The sequence below is a fragment of the Lycium ferocissimum genome, chromosome 6 (assembly GCF_029784015.1).
Source record: "Lycium ferocissimum isolate CSIRO_LF1 chromosome 6, AGI_CSIRO_Lferr_CH_V1, whole genome shotgun sequence".
Lineage (NCBI taxonomy): Eukaryota > Viridiplantae > Streptophyta > Magnoliopsida > Solanales > Solanaceae > Lycium > Lycium ferocissimum.
The window spans coordinates 57114509-57134803 of NC_081347.1; the positions used below are offsets into that span (position 1 = coordinate 57114509).

The 20295-nt window shown below is 34.0% G+C and overlaps 2 protein-coding genes across 2 annotated transcripts; both read left to right on the plus strand.

Annotated features, from left to right (window-relative positions):
- Positions 1–737: 737 nt before the first annotated feature.
- On the plus strand, positions 738–3299 carry LOC132059870 (F-box/FBD/LRR-repeat protein At1g13570-like). Its single transcript, XM_059452712.1, has 4 exons — positions 738–974; positions 1475–2340; positions 2424–2579; positions 2700–3299. The coding sequence occupies exons 1-4, from the start codon at positions 905–907 to the stop codon at positions 3006–3008; spliced, it is 1401 nt and encodes a 466-aa protein (XP_059308695.1). The 5' UTR covers positions 738–904; the 3' UTR covers positions 3009–3299.
- Positions 3300–13620: 10321 nt separating this feature from the next.
- Positions 13621–16357, plus strand: LOC132059871 (F-box/FBD/LRR-repeat protein At1g13570-like). The gene is made up of 3 exons (XM_059452713.1): positions 13621–14076; positions 14513–15342; positions 15430–16357. Exons 1-3 carry the CDS (start codon positions 14031–14033, stop codon positions 15598–15600), a joined length of 1047 nt encoding a protein of 348 aa, XP_059308696.1. The 5' UTR covers positions 13621–14030; the 3' UTR covers positions 15601–16357.
- The last annotated feature ends 3938 nt before the right edge of the window (positions 16358–20295 follow it).

Below are 20295 nucleotides of genomic sequence, written 5' to 3' on the forward strand. Positions count from 1 at the left end.
CTTCACTCTTTCTTAAATATCGTGTCCAGTCAAATAGGTTCATATAAACTGAAACGGACGGAGTATCAGTTTTAGCCTTAAAAATACTTATCAATACTTAAAGCTTATCAGAGTACTGCTCCCTCCGTCTATTTTTACTTATCATGTATTGATTTAGCACGCCCCTAAGGAGTCATAAACAGAATGACAATTTTACTATATCACCCCTAATTATTACGAAACAATCTAATAATATTTATTGAAGTCTTCAACTCATAATCAATAGTAAGGGTAAAACAAGTATGATATGATAAATTATCTCTTGATTTTGTAAACTGGACAAGTAAAATGGGCATCTATTTTTTAATACAGGGGACAAGTAAAATTGGAAATTGGGAGAGGAGTATTCAGCAGGAGTGAAACTTTAAAAGAACATCAGAATAAAAAGGAGATATAAAGAGCCCGTTTGGATTGGCTTATAAGGTGATCAAATCAGCTTATAAGATATTTTTAACCTATTTGAGTGTTTGATAAAAATAGAAAACAACTTAATTTAAGTTAAAAAGTACTTAAAATAACTCAAAACCAAGAAGTTGCTCAACCCAACTTATTTTTTTAGCGTAAAAGTCATTTTAATTTGACTAATGACTTTACCCTTTTATCCCTTATATTCTGTTAATTTCAATATTACTCTTACTTCTAAAAACCCTTTAAGCACTTTTATACAAACACAGTTTATGCTTAACAACCACTTTTTTTTAGTTAATCCAAAGGAGCTCAAAGAGCTGTTTGGCTTTGTGATGGAACCCCAAAGCAAAAATCCCCAAAACCCTAAGATTTCACTATTTCTTCTTCTCCCTTACAACTTCCGGCAACCTGCGATTTTCGGTGGTTACTATGACTTCTAACTCTTTTAAGTTTGTTTATGCTCCATAGTGTTCTCACCTTTGTGCATTTTGGTACTCTTCTAATTGAATCAGCCACCATGACTCAAGGTATACATTTCTCTCTCTTCCCCTTTTTCTTTTCTTATCTTTGGATTATAAATTAACAATGCTTTGTCATGCTCTCTTTATAATCTTGCCGTGGCTTTTTAATTACTTTTGTAGCTCCCTCCGTCCCAATTTAAGTGGCTTTCTTTTCATTTTTGTATGTCCCAAAAAGAGTGGTTTTTTATTTTTAGCAAGTTTTACAAGTTTTAGACCATAAGATACACACATCTTTTTATTTAAGACCACAAGATTTAAAATTGTCTTAGTCAAATTAAGACACTTAAAGTGGGACGGAGGGAGTATTTATTTTCCGTATTGCTTTATTTTCCTTTTCTTTAAGCTGATGGTCTACCGGAAACAACCTCTTGGGAGGCTTTACCTCCCAAGGTAGGATAAGGTCTATCCTCCCCAGACCCCACTTGTGAGACTACCTTTGGGTATGTTGTTGTTGTTGTATTTTTGGATTATGTATTTTAAGTCTAAGAATATTTAACCTCTTTTAGCACCTAGTAAAAGAGCTGCTGCTGAAGTGGAAAGAGAAGATATAATCACTGCCCTGCCAAGAAACGTTGTTGATCGCATCCTTGAGCTCTTGCCAGTTCGCGATGCAGCAAGAACTTGTGTTTTATCCAAAAAATGGAGAGATATTTGGGTCTCGCTTCCGCATCTGGTATTGGATAACTTGTTTTGCAAAAAGTTAATAGCAAAATGTCAATTCTTTTACAGCCAAAGAAACTCTGAATCTGTTTTGAGGGAAACAGTGGATGAGATTCTCTTACAGCATATTGGAGACATTGTGAAGTTTGTTCTTGATATTTCAGCAGTACATTTGTCTTCATATGACGTTATTAATGGATGGATGCGTTATGTCACCAGAAATGGTGTCAAGGAGCTAACCCTTAAAATGTCAGATAATACAACTTATTTAATAACTTATAAACTGCCTTCTTTTGTATTTAATTGTCCTACCTTGACACATTTGGAGCTCTCCAACTGTGACTTCAAACCACCAAATCCATTTCTTGGCTTTCAAAATGTTAGAACCCTCAATCTGGAAGAAATAACTTTTGTGCCAACCACAAAGTTCTGCGTTATCAATGTTCCCCTTCTGGTCGGTTTAACCTTGAAGTTATGTCATCGCACTCAATGCTTGAAGATTGTTTCACCACAGTTGGAGTCCTTGGTTGTTCGTGGATGTCACCATCTCGTGCTAAATTGCTTTATGAATTGCAAAAAGTTGAGCGTGTTAGGGATTGAATTGGAAAAAGTGGTTGACATTCTGAAGCATGATGAAATATCAACTTTGGAAAAGCTTCTTTTTAGCGTTCCTTTGCTTGAACAACTTTATTTGGGTCCTTATGTCCTTGAGGTAAGAAATTGACATGTTGTTTCACTTGGATATCTTATAGTGATTGTATTCATCTGATTCTAATTATTGTACTTGTTCCGAAGCTTTTGAGTGCAAACATTATTCCGGATGGGCTTCCTTCCAAGCTCAATTGCTTGTGGCATCTAGATTTAGGTGTTGACTTTGGCAAGGTGGATCACACTTCTTTCGCCCTACAGTTAATCAAGAGTTCTCCTAATTTGAGTAAACTTCAGATTTGGGTAAGAAATGATACATATATGTGGTCGTACACCAGATATATGTATGATCTGGTTCATTTTTGTTCTTCATATTTGTGAACTTGAGAAGCTAAAATGACTTGGTATTTCTCTATACATTAGGTCAAGGGTAGCGACGACAGTGCTGAAACAGTTATGAAATATCTGGAGACACCAACCTGCTTGGACCAACCACTGAACAAGCTCGACTATGTGACCATCAGTTCTTTTGATTGTTCAAAAACTGAGCTGCTTTTTGTAAAGCTATTGTGTGCTCGCACTCCATCTCTGGTAAGGATGTGCATTGAGCAAGGGATAGCCATTAATTCTAAGGAAGAAAGGAATGTCACCATAACATTGATGCGTTTCCCCAGAGCTTCTACAAAGGCAGAGTTGTTCTATTTTCCGTTTGAGGCTACGAACGCAGACTGATGCCTCTGTTTTCAATGAATTTTGTTAACAAGGGATCGAATTGACCAATTTGGTAAAACTTGTGGTTTTCCTTTAAAGATAAATATGTTCATCACTTGGATGTTTCAAAAGTTGAGTCTGTATTGATGTGTGTTATTAGATTAGCAGTCCCTTTGCTAATGTATTTCATATTAATATATGCATATTTAACTACCTGTTTGTGACCAGGGAAGGAATTTGACAGGAAGATAAAATGAAAATGTTTCCCGGTTGTTGTTTGGTTCGAAATGTAAACCCACGTGTTTTTGGGACTATGAGCTAGCAATTTCGAAATCGGTTGAATTAGTTGTTATATGGTCAAGAGAGATTGTTACTGTAGCTTTTATAATCTAGATATGGAAAGAACGGAAAAAAGAGGATATTTATGTGGATAAAAACAATATTCTTGGAGAATAGAGGGTCTTATAATTGTTACCTGATGCTTCAGATCTTCTGTTTCAGTCTACTCCATAATTACCTCTAGTAGAATAGTTCCCAATTGATAGATGTCATCTTTCATCTTTAACAGTATACAACTGATGCAGCAAGCGAGATTAAGAAGTCGAAAATTAAGAAATACATAGGATCAGTTTATAAGAATTGGATTCTTAACTCTTATCAATGAGATTTAAAAATGGACATTTCAGTCATGTAGCTTCTTGTTTTATTGAAAAGCGAATCCTCTTTATGTTTACTTTGTACATTGGCGGGCTCTATTGAACGTAGCAAAAAAACAGAAATGACCTTTGGTAGACCTCTTTATGTTTATATCAAGTTCATTGGAATGTTGCAGGGTAAAGTGCTCCAGTGAAAATTATGTTTACTGGAGTAGTAAATTAGAAACTGGAGTTATTAGAGATTATATTATGTTTAATTTCTTTTGGATGTGATTTGAATTAGTGAACAAAAATAGTAGTAATTTATATTTGTTCTCTTGAATTTATTTTATTTCTGTAATATGAATTCGCGCAATAATGAGTGGTATAAGATTCTATTTCAGATTGCAAAAAGTTTCATGTTCAAATTGTATCAAAAATCAGTTATTAGATAGTAAAATTTTCACAAACAACTACCTTTTAGCTCCTTCTAACAACCTATAACTACATATTTTACATTTACAATTCGTAGCCGGAGGACTATATATTTAGCTAGTAGGCATCGCGTCGACTTAAATATAGGATAAATATAACGGAAATACACACGAGAAAAACTGAAAGTGCTATATTTATGGAAACAAAATCTATTCCAATTTAAATTAAAATCAGCTTTTTAATGTTCCCGATTCACGCAAATATCCTCCCATTCCATATCCGATCTCATATCTCATTCAAACATTTAACAAATTCAAAAAAAAATTGAATTCAAAAAGTACATTCATATTTTTAACCAAAAAGAAAAAAGGTTCGAAAAACTAGTTCATCAAAAAAACTTTGAAAAATAACAATATCAAACCAGTGAAAATGAGCGAGTTCGTTTTAAACGACGAATATATATATGAATTCATCTGTTGAAATATCGAATTCAAGTTGAGTTCATAATTGAGGTAACAACGTTTTCACTACAACTTTTTTTATTTTTTTTTATTTTTCTGAAATTTTGAAAAATATAGTCAAAATATATCTGAAATATAGTCAACAGAAACCAAAATAAGTAATATTGAACATAATAATCAAAAATACAATTAAAATATAGCCAAAATATAGTCATAATTGAGGTAACAATGTCTTCACTGCAACCTTTTTTTTTTTTCCTTAAATTTTTCTAAATATAGTCAAAATATATGAAAAATATATCTGAAATATAGTCAACAGAAACCAGAATAAGTAATATTGAACATAATAATCAAAATACAAAACGAAAATATAAGTTAAATACACGGTGAAACGTAAAAATCAGTATAGAATCTTACCTTTTGTTGGGAATTAGATTTGAATTATAAGTGAAATTAATGAGTAGTTAATTACAGATAAACAAGGAAGTTGAACTATTGTAAAACTGATTTGAAATTGGAGGAAATTAAGGGATATTGGGCATAATGGCGTGTATTTAGGGGGATAGGAGAGAGGGATGTTTTTTTTTTGCTTTTAGGGGTGTGGGAAGTTATCAGATGAGTGGTAAAAATTAAAAGTGATAGCTATAGGAAGTAAATATGTTATATTTTAGCTACTAAATATAATTATTGTAAAATTTAGTTATGTTTCATAAATAGGTAATAATGTAAGTTATGCCAAGTAAATTTCTTATTAGATAATGCTATTTCTGAAAAAGAAAAGCCTTAAAGGGTTGGTCCGTCCTAGCGTGTGGCCCTTAGGGGAAATTTGAGGGCTAATTTGCCATTTTAGAGGCCTTGATATAAAGGGGTCGGTAAATCTCTAACCCATTTATTCTTTGGCTTTAAAGGGCAGGTCAGCTCATTTGACACCTCTAGGTGGGGGTGGGGGTGGATGGTGGGTATTTTCGTAAAAAAAATTCCGCTAACTAATCAACAACAACAAACAACAACAACATACCCAGTGTAATCCCACAAGTGGGGTCTGGGGAGGGAAAGATTTCAGACCTTACCTCTAGCTTTGGAATAGAGAGGCTATTTCCGATAGACCCTCGGCTCAAAAGAAATGTAACCGATGCAGAAACTTAAGAAAAGAAAAAGGGACGACAAAAATAGCAAATGTACAAAAATGCAGTAACATATATCAATACACATTAGCGAAAAAGAAACTACATGACTACCCTAAAACATACGACTAAAAGTAGGATAACACTCTATTACCTACTAAACATCTACCCTAATTCTCGACTTCCACACCTTCCTTCGCTAACTAATCGAACATGAGAAAATAAGTAAGAATTCATTTATTTTTCAAGAACACTTTTTTTTGAATAAATTCCTCAAAAGGTCACCCATGTATTGAGAATTGCTTCTTAATATCACTTTTATTTCTTTTAGGCCTTGAATATCACTCAACTATCATTATTTTCTTCAAAATATACCAAACACAAAATCCTCCTTCTCTCTTAGTTGACATGTCATATCACATTAAAATTCTAATTTTTTAATAACAAATTTATTTAACTCATCAAATCCATCAAACCCAACCCGACCCAAACTCATTTAACCAATCAACCCATATCTTATACCCATGAGGTAAAATTCAAATTTTCTTCTATTTTTTTTAGTCTTTAAAATTTAGAAGATGATATAATTTCGAATATTCAACGTGGTATTGGAGTTATTTTCTTAAAATTAAGTTTTTTTTTGTTTGCTTACCTTGTGTCTATAGTTTGTGTAGTTGTGTTATAATTTAATCTCTTCTCGTGTGTTTTCCCAGAATAGAATAATAATCAACATGACCAGTGGCGGAGCCGAGGGTGTTCATCCGAACCCCCTCTGCGGAAAAAAAATACTATTTTTATAAGGTTAAAATTATTTTTTAGGTATATATAGTAGATGTTGAACCCCCTTAGGCTTCTTTGTATGTTTATTTTTTTATATTTTGAACCCCCTCGGCGAAAATCCTGGCTCTGCCACTCAACTTGACTATAAAAATCGAGTTCATGTTTAAGTTTTCTCTTTCACAGTTATAGTATCCAGATGTTTTTAACTGAGAATTGCATAATGTGCTCAGTTATTAAGTTTGAAAATGGTATTTGCCTAAAGCTTTCAAATATGGTTAAATGGGTATCTTTTTTTTTTTTTTTGCGCGGATTATCCTTCTTTTGGGGTGATCTTTAATTTTTACCCCTCAAATTGGTGGTCTTTAATTTTCCTTCGCCTAATACCTCGAGGTTCTGGGTTCGAACCCTAGCTCAGAAAAAAAAAAAAAATTCACGAGGCAGAGGTTTGGATTCGCAAGGGAGAATTTTGCCAAAAACTCTACCTTAAGGTAGAGTTTGAAATTTTGCCTGAAGCATGCAAAACTCTGGCTGAAGATATTTTTTTTTAAAATTTTTTATTAAGCGGGGGTTCGAACCCGAAACCAAGAGAATTTTAACGAAGGGAAAAAATCAAATACCATCAATTTGAGAAGCATAAATTAAAGACCACCCCCAGCGAAGGGCAATCCTACAAATTGCCTAATGAGTATAAGACATGGGTTGGTTGGTTAAACGGATTTGGAAAGAGTTGAGATAAATAAATTTATTATTAAAAAAATGGGGAAGTTACATTAATACAAGTAAATGAATATAATATTTCATAATCTACAACTATTAATTAAATTACATAATCTACAAATGTACTATATATACAGGGTATATATGATATTATACCATAAATAAAGAATGTTGCTATGAATAAAAGGCTAAAAATAAGGAGTTTCATATATTCATGATAACCAAATTAAATACATATCAAAACACATTAATTGCTTTTCTAAAAATCTCCAACTACTTAGCTATCTAATCCATAAATAGGTATATTATTGTTTATATGATATGTATGTATACAATTCTTTGAACAAGTATATATATTATTGCACTTATATATTACGTATATTTCACTATTATATACTATATATAATATTATTTGTTATGTATATAACTGTTACTATATACTATATGTAATTTTATTTCTTATGTATATTACACTATGGACTCTCTCTCTCTCTCTCTTCTCTTTTCTCTCTCTCTCTCTCTCTAAGAAAACCAACGATCTTCTTCCCATCCCCCACCCCCTAGCTCACCCCCACCCCCACCCCCCAACTCCCGACGTGACCTCCCGTGTAAGTTGTCTCTTTTCTAGAGTTGTAGACGGCCTATACCCACCCCCCGCCCCCTCTTCTTCTCCTATCTTCTTTCTCTTCTCTCCTTCCTTCTCTCTAGTGTTCCCTGCTCCTTTCCGATAGATTCGAGTTTTCATGCGTGAACAGTAATTTCGGCGTCAACGGTACTTCCGGCATCAACAGTACTTCCGCGCGTGAGCAGGTTCTGTCTAATTGGAGTTGGTACCTCCGACTGCCTTTTTTTTTTTTTTTTAATTCTCTGTCTTGTATCCTTGCAGCTAATTTATATTCTTGCATTACTTATATCGTTCTTGTCGTAGTAGTTACACTTTCATCTAGATTATTGCTAACTTGTGTTTTAGTATTGATTCTTGCCTATTTGAGTAGTTTATATTTGCATTACTAGCTTTGGTAGACGATGGTGGACTAAGGTCATGTTTTAGGACGGGGGTGAGGGTTAGAGGGGGTAAGTGGGTTAAGGGAGTCTCTAGGCTGCGACTAGGGTCTTGGAATATTGGGACTCTAACGGGGAAGTCCATCGAACTAGTTAGGATTCTTAAGAAGAGGAGGATTAATATAGCTTGTGTCCAGGAGACTAAAGGGTTAGGATCTATGGCTAAAGATGTGGACGAGTATAAGTTATGGTTCTCAGGTAGGTCGAGGGATAGAAATGTGGTTGACATTTTAGTAGATAATGACTTAAGAGACCAGGTGGTAGGGGTTAAGAGGGTCAGTGATAGGTTGATGACGATTAAACTGGTCGTTGGAGGGTTTATTTTGCACATTATTAGTCTTTATGCACATAGGGCTTGGGCGAGGAGAAGAAAGACGTTTTTGGGAGGATTTGGACGAGATGATGGGAGGTATCGAGAAGGCGATATTCATCGGAGGAGATTTACAATGAAAGCACATTGGGTCAATTTACGGGGGATATGATGATATGCATGGAGGTTGTGGTTTCGAGACGGGGAACGAAGGAGGGAGTTGCACCGTTGGATTTCGCAAAGCCTTTGGGGTGAACATTGGCGCAGCCAATTTGAGTTTCCCGAAGAAGGAGGAGCACTTGGTAACCTTTTGTAGTTCGGTGGCTAAGACGCAGATAGACTTTTTATTCCTTAGGAGGGACGATAAAAGTCTTTGTAAAGACTGCAAGGTGATTCCGAGTGAGAATCTAACGACCTAGCATAATCTCTTGGTGATGGATTTGGAAATCAAGATGAGAAAGAGAAAGAGGGTCGTGGATGACAGGCCTAGGATCAAATGGGGGAGTTTGACCATGACGGGTGCCTGGAGATGGGGGAGAAGTTGAGGACTATGGGAGCACGGGAGAGTAGTGGGAGGCGACCAATATATCAGGACGGGACGGCCCGGTTGCATTACGGAAGCGGTAGAGAGGTCTTTTGGGGTCTCGAAGGGCGGCCGTGGTCGACGAGGGGAATTTGGTGGTGGAATGGAGAAGTTCAAGAGAAGGTGGAAAGCTAAGAAGGTGGCGTATGCGAAGTTGGTAGACATCAAGAATGATGAGGAGAAGCAAACGAATAGGGAATTGTATAAGATGGCGAGGAAGGAGAGAAAGTTAGCGGTTACGGTGGCAAAGACAACAGCTTTTGAACTCCTGTATGCAGAACTAGAGGATAAAGGCGGGGATAAGAAGTTGTACCGACTAGCCAAGGCAAAGGATAGGAGGGCGCGTGACTTGGATCAAGTGAAGTGCATCAAGAACGAGGATGGTAGGGTACTGGTGGAGGACGTTCTCATTAAACGGAGATGGCAGTCATACTTCCACAAACTCTTGAACAACGAAGGAGACAAAGATATTGTGTTGGGAGATTTGGAGTACTCTGAGAGGTGTCGTGATTTTAGATATTGTAGGAGTATAAAGGTTGAGGACGTTAAGGGTGTTGTTCGTGGATAAGTAGGGAAGAGCGACCGGGCCGATGAGATTCCACAGGGAGTTTTGGAAGAGGCAGACGGGGGCGAGGTTTGGAGTGGTTGACTTGATTATTTAATGTCATCTTTTAAGACGGCTAAGATGCCGAAGAATGGCGATGCAAGACAATGATTCCATTGTACAAAAACAAGACGACATTCAAAGTTGTAACAACTACGAGAGGGGATCGAGTTGCTAAGCCCACTATGAAAGTGTGGGAAAGGGTGGTGGAGATGAGGGTGAGGAGAGGTGTGTCTATCTCTGAGAATCAGTTCGGATTCATGCCGGGGTGCTCAACTACAAAAGCTATTCATCTTGTACGGAGACTGGTGGAGCAGTCTAGCGAGAGGATGAGGGACCTGTACATGGTATTCATCGACCTAGAAAAGGCATACGACAAAGTGTGAGAGGTTCATGGAGATGCTTTGGGCTAAGAGGTGTATATGGCGTACATCGGGCGATCAAGGACATGTATGATAGGGCCAAGACCAGGGTAAGGACTATGGGAGGAGACTCAGAGCACTTTCTAGTGGTGATGGGGTTGCACCAGGTATCAGCTCTTAGTCTTTTTTTATTTTCCTTGGTGATGGATGGATTGACGCGGAAAATTCAAGGTGAGGTGCCATGGTGTATGTTATTTGCGGATGACATGGTCCTGATTGACGAGTCTCGCGGCGGAGTTAACGCTAAGCTAGAGGTTTGGAGACAAACTCTGGAGTCTAAAGGGTTCAAGTTGAGTAGGACCAAGACAGAGTACTTGGAGTGCAAGTTCAGTGATATAGTGCATGAGATGGACGTTGAAGTGAAGCATTGCACCCGGTTCATACGAAGAAAAGATAGTTTCAAGTATCTTGGGTCTATTATACACGGAAATGGGGACATTGATGATGACGTCACACAAGTATTGGTGCGGTGGATGAAATAAAGGCTTGCGTCGGAGTGTTGTGTGACAAGAAAGTGCCAAAAACTTAAAGGCAAGTTCTACAAAAGTGGTGGTTAGACCAACTATGTTGTATGGGGCGGAGTGTTGGCCTATCAAGAAAATCTCGTATTCGAGAAGATGAAAGTGGCGGAAATGAGAATGCTATAATGGATGTGTGGGCACGCTAGGAGAGATAAGATTAGGAATGAAGTCATTCAGGACAAGGTTGGAGTAGCCTCGGTGGAAGACAAGATGCGGGAAGCGAGGTTTGCGATGGTTTGGGCATGTGATGCGGAGAGATGCAAATGCCCTAATGCGGAGGTGCGAGAGGCTGGCTAGCGACGGTTTCAGAAGAGGTAGAGGCATGTCGAAAAAGTATTGGGGAGAGGTGATTAGATAGGACATGGTGCATTGCCTGCTTACCGAGGACATGACCTTAGATAGGAGGGTATGGAGGACTCATATTAGGGTAGAAGGCTAGTAGGTAGTCGCGTTTATCCTTTCTTACGAGTAGTTTTATTGCTCTATAGTTTCTTATCTCTTGATTTCTGCGAGTACCTGTTGGTTCATAATGTCTTATTTACTTTCATTGTTTTCATTTTCATAATTGCTTTGATTTGTTTGCCGCATTCGATCTTTCATATGCCTTTTCTTGGTAGGGTCTTAAAGTAGCCTCACCACTTATAAGGTAGGTAAGGTCTACGTCTGTTCTACCCTCCAGACCCCACGTTGTGGGATTCCTTTGAGTATGTTGTTGTTATTGTTGTTGTATATACTAGATATAATATTATTTGTTATGTATATAACTATTACTATATACTATATATAATTTTATTTCCTATGTATATTACAAAAAGGTATTATCATATATATAACTATTACAATATGCCATATATAATTTTATTTCTTATGTATATTACACAAAAGGTATTATATGGAGTGTATATATAGATAGATATTATTGCTTTCATATATCAGGTATATTGAAGAAGCACGCTATAATATTCATATATTAGGTATATATTCTATACTATATTAAATATATACAAATTTAAATTTAACTGAGTTAATTTTCCTATTTGAGAGAGAGAGAGAGAGAGAGAGAGAGAGAGAGAGAGAGAGAGAGAGAGAGAGAGAGATTGAATAATAAATATGTGATGGCAGAAAGTAAGCCAAGTTTTATGTGATGGTCTGTCAATTATTAATTAAGATCCTATTTTAATGGTAATTCATGGGTAATTAGAATTTTAGGGAAGCCAAGTTTCCATTTTAATGCATTTCATAGAGATATTTAAGGGATATATGAAAAGTTGTACATAATGTAATTAAAAAGTTATAAAATTAGAATAAATTGTATTTATGTAATTTTCTGAAAGTAGTTGTAACTTTTTTAAATAGCTTTTTTAAAAGTTGTATTTGTGTAAGATTGCCTTAAAAAATAGAAAGTTTAATGTGACATGGCTTGCCAACTAGGAGAGGAGAATTTTGTATGTTTAGTATATTTTGAGGAAAATAGTGATATTCTAGTCCTAAAAGAAACAAAATTGATATTAGGAAGCAATTTTCAAAACGTGGATGACCTTTTAAGGAATTTACTCCACATTTTTCATGAAAAAACATTTTCCTTCGTACCGAACACACCCTAAACTCCAGTCCCTTTTTAGATATTTTGTCTTTTAACAAAAGATATTAATTTGACTAATTATGTGACAACACTTTTTAAATTATCAAAATTATTTTTGAGTAAACAAAACCAAATAAATCCTTAACTTTAAGAATTTTATAATCAGGTTATTACTATTAACTATATCTTTGTGCGATGCACGGCGAAAACATGATTAATTTGGTTCTCACTTTAGTTAGTCTTTATGGTTTATATATTTTGCAGGATACGCGAATATCTCCTTAGTGAGTCTCATATTTTGTTTCTTTCCTCTTATTTTTTTCCTCTTAATTTCTCTATCGTTGTTAAAATTTATCTTATTTTGGTTATGTCACTTTTTATATTTAGTAAGTTGACAATTCAAATATCCTAAATGTCAAGTTTATAATCACAAGATTCAAAGGATATTTTATTATATTATACACATTTTTAATTTAGAATCATAAGATTCAAAAGTTTATCTTTATTTCTTAAACTCCGTGTCTAGTCAAACTTAGACACTTAAATTGAAACAGAGGGAGTATATGCCAAATGAAGGAAATGAAAAGACAATTGAGACACTGCGTTAGATCTAATTAACAAAGAAATTTGTAGAATAAACTCACCAAAATTAATAGCAAAACTCTAATTTAAACAAGAAAAATTAAAAGAAAATTTCAAATTCGATTCACCTATGGAACCACCAAGCGACCCCGAGAGAAAAATTAGATTGAGCGAGTGAAGACCGGAGAAGTAGAAGAAAGGCTGAGAGACCACCGGAATAGTGAAGAAGAAAGGCATTATTTACTTTAGTTAGTCTTTATGGTTTGTATATTTCGCAACGGATCTTTGCGATTCTCCTTATTGAGTCTCCATATTTTGTTTCTTTTCCTCTTATTTTCCCCCTTAATTTCTCAATTATTGTTGAAATTTATCTTATTTTGGTTATGTCCCCCTCTTTTTATATTTAGTAAGTTGACAATTCAAATATCCTACGTATCAAGTTTATAATCACAAGATTCAAAGTATATCTTATTATATTATACACATTTTTAATTTAGAATCACAAGATTCAAAAGTTTATCTTTATTTCATAAAAAACTCCGTATTCTAGTTAAACTTAGACACTTAAATTGAATAGAGGTTTATATGCAAAAATGAAGGAAATGAAAGGACAATGGGCATTAATCGGACACGTGGAGACTTAAAAAGTAAACATACGAGAGGTAGAATTAATGTTAAACTTCAAATGTACACATGTTAGTCTACGCAGAAGTCACAATTTCATGTGTTTTTTTATAAAGAGTAAAGTAATAAAATGAAGTGTAGAAGTAAAGAAATATATATATATATATATATATATATATATTAAAGTAGAATAGACGTGTAAAGAGAATAGATGATAAATCAAGTGTAGTACTTGTTAAATAAAGTGGACCCACAATTGGAAAAAAAGAAAAAAAATTAAGTATAATTGAAGTAAGTCCAAATTTAATGTACAACTTAGATAACCTTTTGTACAATTTGTCAATGCTGTGTTCGTCTTCCTCCACGTATATATAATAGAAAAATCTACATGAATTTAAGGCGCAGGAGTGAAACTTCAAAAAAAAAAAAAAAAAACTTTAAAAGAAAATGACAATAAAAAGGACAGATGAAAGGGCTGTTTGGCTTTGTGATGGAACCCCAAACCAAAAATCCCTAAAACCTAAGATTTCACCTGCGAATTCTTCGGTGGGTACTATGACTTCTAACTCTTTTACATGCTCTGCTGCTAAATGAAAACTCTATGCATTTTGGTACTGTTCTAATTGAATCAGCCACCATGACTCAAGGTATACTATTCTCTCTCTCTTTTTATTTTTATTTTTATTGAATTATAAATTAACAATGCTTTATCATGGTATTTTTAGTATGTGGCTTTTCAATTACTTCTATTACTCCCGCCATTTTAATTTAAGTGTCTTACTTTCTTTAAAGTACTATACACATTTTTTATTTAAGACGTGCCCTTTTATTTCTTAAAATTTCATGGTCAATCAAATTAAAATATTTAAATTGGGATGGAGGGACCCAAAAAGAGTGACTCTTTTCCTTATTGCTCTGTTATACTTTTCCTTTGAGCTGAACCGAGGATCTATCGAAAACAGGTTTTTCGCCTCTTAAGATAGGATGTACACACCATTCTCTTCAGATTCGACTTGTGAAATTACATTGGATATGTTGTTGTATTCTTGGATTTATGCCTGAAGACTATTCAACTTCTTTTAGCATCTACTAGTAAAAGAGTTGCTGTTGAAGTGGAAAGAGAAGATATAATCACTGCCCTGCCAAGAAACGTTGTTGATCGCATCCTTGAGCTCTTGCCGGTTCACGATGCAGCAAGAACTTGTGTTTTGTCCAAAAAATGGAGAGATATTTGGACCACTCTTCCGTATCTGGTATTGGATAACTTATTTTGCAAAAAGTTAACAGCAAAATCTCAAGCTGTTTTCAGAAAAATAGTTGATGACATTCTCTTACAGCATATTGGAAACACTGTGAAGTTTGTTCTTGACGTTTCAGAAGTACATTTGTCTTCATATGCAGATATTAATAGATGGATGCGTTATGTCACCAGAAATGGTGTCAAGGAGCTAAGCCTTAACATGTCAGATAATAGAATTTATAAATTGCCTTCTTATATATATAATTGTTCGACTTTGACACATTTGCAACTCTTCAACTGTGTCTTCAAACCACCAAATTCTTTTCTTGGCTTTCAGAATCTTACAAACCTTCATATGGAAAGAATAACATTTGCGCCAACTGCAGAGTTTTGTGTTATCAATGTTCCCCTTCTTGTGGAATTAGCCTTGATGTTCTGTTGTGGCGCTCAATACTTGAAGATTGTTTCACCACAGTTGAAGAACTTGGGTGTTCATAAGGGTCACTATCTCATTCTAAATTGCTTTATGAATTGCAAAAATTTGAGCATGTTAGGGATTGAATTGGAAAAAGTGGTTGATAATCTGAAACATGATGAAATATCAACTTTGGAAAAGTTTCTTTTTAGCTTTCCTTCACTTGAACAACTTTATTTGGGTTCCTTTGTCCTTGAGGTAAGAAATTGACATGTTGTTTCACTTGAATATCTTATATGTAGTGATCGTATTCATCTGATTCTAATTGTTGTACTTCTCCGAAAGCTTTTGAATGCAAACATAGTTCTGGATGAGCTTCCTTCCAAGCTCAACTGCTTGTGGCATCTACAGTTAGGTGTTGACTTTGGCAAAGTGGATCAGACTTCTTGTGCTCTACAGTTAATCAAGAGTTGTCCTAATTTGAGTAAACTTCTAATTGGGGTAAGAAATGATTAAATATATGCGGTCATACAATAGATATATGTATGATCTGGTTAATTTTTGCTCTTCATGAACTTGAGAAGCTAAAATGACTTGGTATTTCTCTATACATTTGGTCCAGGGTAGCGACGACAATGCTGAAACAGTTATGAAATATCTAGAGACACCAACCTGCTTGGACCAACCACTCAACAAGCTCGAGTATGTGACCATCAGTTCTTTTGAGTGTTCGAAAACTGAACTGTTTTTCGTAAAGCTATTGTGTGCTCGCACTCCATCTCTGGTAAGGATGTGCATTGAGCAAGGGATAGCCATTGATTCTAAGGAAGAAAGGTATGTCACCATAAAATTGATGCGTTTCCCCAGAGCTTCTACAAAGGCAGAGTTGTTCTATTTTCCATTTGAGGCTACAGATGCAGATTGATGCCTTTCTGTTTCAAATGAATTTTGTTGAACAAGGGACTGAATTAGCCAATTTTGTAAAATTTGTGGCTTTCCTTTAATGATAAATATGTTCATCACTTGGATGTTTCAAAAGTTTGAGTCTGTATTGATGTGTATGATAAGATTAGCAGTCCCTTTGCTAATGTATTTCATATTAATAGGCATATTTAGCTACCTGCTTGGTAACCAGGGAAGGAATTTGACAGGAAGATAGAATGAAAATGTTACCGGTTTGTTGTTCGGTTCAAAGTGTAAGACCACGTGTTTTTGGGACTCTGAGCTAGCAATTTCGAAATCGATTGAATTAGTTGATATATGGTCAAGAGGGATTGTTACTGTAGATTTTTATTAATCTAGATATGGAAAGAACGAAAGAAAGAGGATATTTATGTAGAGGTTTGTTTCCTATTGCTGTGTCGCCACAACGTTAAAGATGTTGGCTTTACTATTACATAGCAAACTAGTAGAGCTTGAACAAGATCCCCATGAATTGCAGGGAAAGATTCTTGATTTGGGGCTATTTTAGCAAAGCATGCATATTCAAGTTCTGTCTTTTAATTTTTTATTTAGTCCAAGTTATGTAACTCAATGATGGTGTTACATAACTTGGGGAAATATTTATTCTGTGAAGTTAAAAGCTTCCAAGAGTAAATATTTGCCCAAGTCATGTTACGCCTTCATTGGTTAAACTAATTCTTCTGATTTTCTATAAAATGCTGTGGTTCTTTAGCAAAAAAATTACACATACATACAGGTATGTATCGTTGGACGAAAAGGTAGCCCGGGTACACTGATCTTAATCTTGAAGCTTTTATGATGATTCACTGATTCGACTAAAACAGTGTCCACCTGCATGACACAATTAGGAGACCAATTTGATTAAGCTAACAAAATGAGAGCTAGATGAATGGCAAGACGAGAATATAATGCCCGGGTACTCCATCCACCAAAAGAAATAATTGAAATAGAGCGAAGTTTCAAATTTCACAGGATCATATATTCTTACTAATTCGTGTTCCCATCTCCAAGACTATAAAAGTGCTTTGAGGGTACTGGAAATTCAGAGCCAAAATATTTGTCGTTCTTCACAATTTGGTGCAAATTAAAATAGAGAGAGAAATGGCATCACTGAAAGCTCAAAACCAGTTGTACTCAACCATGCATCTTCTGCTTCTTTCAAGTACGCAATGAAAAAGCGTCGTGAGCCTAAGAAGGTCAATCAGCATATTTAAGTTTTTGGATTTAATTTAGGTAAGTTGATAGTGCAATGTTGGATATAATAATTCAAAACGGTAGGAAATTAAAATTGGTTAGGATTTGAAATTTTAAGTCATGTTCAGTCCAATTAGGATTTATAGTCAAATTAGTATAAGAATAGATTTTCCTGTTTTGAGTTAAAGTAGGTTTTATACTATTATAAATATGACTGCTGCTATTTATTTTATATTGTGGAGATTGTAGAGAGCATTCAGATATTCATAGAGTTTATCAATAAAATAATTTCCTTCATGCAGAAATTTTTAGACAATCTTATTTTACTGTGTTGTGACGAGTGGCCTGCCTTATTATTTTACAAGTTACTCTCATTGTCCCAATTTATAAGATACATTTTCTTTTGTTTAAAAAATAATGTCACCTTTTTATATTTAGAAACAATATCACTTTAAAATTCTCACCACAAGTTTTAAAAGTTTCATTTCTTTCTTAAACTCCATGTCCAATTAAAAAGTGTCACGTAAATTGAAAGTGAGGGAGTATAACCTTACTTTTTACTAGCAAATCTTTCCGTTTACGTGATAGTATAAAAAACTTTATACTATATTATCAATATACATAAAAATTGAACTCTAGTATTTTATGAGAAGAAAAATATTTTTGAATATTATTGTCTCCTGTAAATAATCTGATAATACTTTGATACTTTTGTTAGGCATCAGGTAACATGTCAGCTGCAAAGAACGAAGAAGAAGTTGGAGCAATCAGACTATGATGAAGAATATGGTAGCTAATCTACTAAACTAAATGCATGGCTGCTGCTTAAAATTATGAGTTATGCAATAGAAGCACGGTTTGGCTTCCTCTTAATGAAATAATTTTATACCTGTATAAATGTCAAAATATAGCTCGACACGTGGCAAAGTGGTATTAGAGCACGTGGTGGAAGAAGGTGGAACGTTGCAAGTTGTCTCATTTAATTCGAGTAAAGAGCCCCGGAGACATCCGGAGTAAATCCACAAAGGCAATAGCACCGGGTCATTACTAAGAGAATAATGTTATATGAACGGTCCGGATACGAAGCAAACGTTACGATTCAGCATCAATGCAATATTTATTGCACATTATAATTCATTATTAGTATGTAATCACAGGTTAAGAGCTTATGTACTTGTACTATAAAAGGAGCTTAACAGCCCTGGGAAAAGGCATTGAATAACAATCATTTTCTACTCATTTTTTGCCATTCAGTCTTTTCAATTAGCTATTTTGTTTATACTTTAATACCGGAATAATTCTCATCTTCTTAGAACCGGAGCTATTATTTGTTACACCGGAGGAAACCCCACGAAGGATTATCTCCAAGGATCCATAAAATCTAGGCTTATTTATTCAATTATAGCTTATATAACCTTCAATATATTATTACCTGGTTGATTATAATAGTTATTACTGATTTTATTTCATCCATTTATAACAAAACAAATTACGAATCCTTTGAACCACAAATAAATTCAACTATTCTCTTTTTTAGGGTAAACAGTTTGGCGACCACCGTGGGGCTAAGGATTATAGTGATTTGTTTCGTTGCTCTAACCATTGTACTTATCACTTTTAAACCTCTATTACAAGGTAAAAATTGAACATGACAAATGTTGACACCCAATTTTGTCCCTCTTTTATCCCAATTTATTTTCGTGGGTTTCTAAATTAATTGACGAGCTGAGTATATTTTATTTATTTTTTCACTACTATTTCTACTACTTTCATTTTCACTATCCCACTATCAACATCAATAGTATTACTTCATCACAATTTTTTAAGGGTCTTTAACATATATATACATCTTAAGGAGAAATATTTACGAAACGTGACGATAGTTTTATATTTACAAAACATAACATTACAAATCCTATACAAAACATGCTTTATATTTAAAAAAAAAAAAAAAAAATTAAATTATTTTTTATTTTTTAAAAATCATTTTTTAAAAAAATATTTTTTTATTTTAAAAAAAAAAATATTTTTTTTTAAATTTATTTTTATTTTTAAAAAAAATTAATTTTTTTTTTTTTTGCTCAAAAACTTATGTATGAAAGTTGTATGAAATGTGTATATCTCGCTCAAGACTTAAAAAGTTTGCTCAAAATTTAGTGTATGAAAAATGTATGAAATGTGTATATCTCGTTCAAGGCTTAAAAATCCGCTCAAAATTGTGTGTATGAAAACAATATGAAATTTGTATCTTGCTCATGTCTTAAAATTTCGCTCACATTTTCATGTATAAAGTTCATGTTAGATTTTGTGAAATTAATACAACTACAACAACATTGTATATAACTTTGATACAACATTCAAGACTTAAAATAATCGCTCAAATTTTTGTGTATGAAATGTGTATATCTTGCTCAAGGCTTAAAAAAATTCGCTCAAATTTTATGTATGAAGAACGTATGAAATGTGTATGTCATGATCAAGGCTTAAACATTATGCTTAAAATTTTATGCATGAGAATGGTATGAAATGTGTATATCTTCCTCAAGACTTAGAATTTCATTCACATTATTTGTATATAAATTTCATATTAGGTTTACGAAAAATTAATACAACTACAACAACATTGTAACAATTTTCATACAATATTCAAGGCTTAAAGTTTTCGCTCAAAATTTTGTATATGAAAATTATATTAAAATTTTTGCTCACACATACACATTTCATACAACTTTCATACACAGAAATATGAGGTAATTTTTTAAGCCATTGAGCAAAAAAAAATAAAAAATTAATATTTAAAAATATATATATAAAAATTATTTTTTTTAAAAAAATATATATTTAAAAAAAAAAAAATTTATAAAAAATATATGAAAATCCGTCATGTTTTGTAATATATCGTTATGTTTTGTAAATAAGGAAAACTATCGTTACGTTTCGTAAATATTTCTCCTTAACATGTATATATACGTAGTTTTCCCATTTTTTAATGGTTCGTCATCGCTTCATTTTAGGATTTGTACTCGTTAAATTAATTTTACTTTATTAAATCCT

Coding starts and splice junctions, on each gene's coding strand:
- LOC132059871 (XM_059452713.1), top strand. CDS start 14,031: ATGCATTTTGGTACTGTTCTAATTGAATCAGCCACCATGACTCAAG. Junction 14,077..14,512: donor ATCAGCCACCATGACTCAAG/GTATACTATTCT, acceptor AACTTCTTTTAG/CATCTACTAGTAAAAGAGTT. Junction 15,343..15,429: donor TGGGTTCCTTTGTCCTTGAG/GTAAGAAATTGA, acceptor CTTCTCCGAAAG/CTTTTGAATGCAAACATAGT.
- LOC132059870 (XM_059452712.1), top strand. CDS start 905: ATGCTCCATAGTGTTCTCACCTTTGTGCATTTTGGTACTCTTCTAATT. Junction 2,341..2,423: donor TGGGTCCTTATGTCCTTGAG/GTAAGAAATTGA, acceptor CTTGTTCCGAAG/CTTTTGAGTGCAAACATTAT. Junction 2,580..2,699: donor TGAGTAAACTTCAGATTTGG/GTAAGAAATGAT, acceptor TCTATACATTAG/GTCAAGGGTAGCGACGACAG.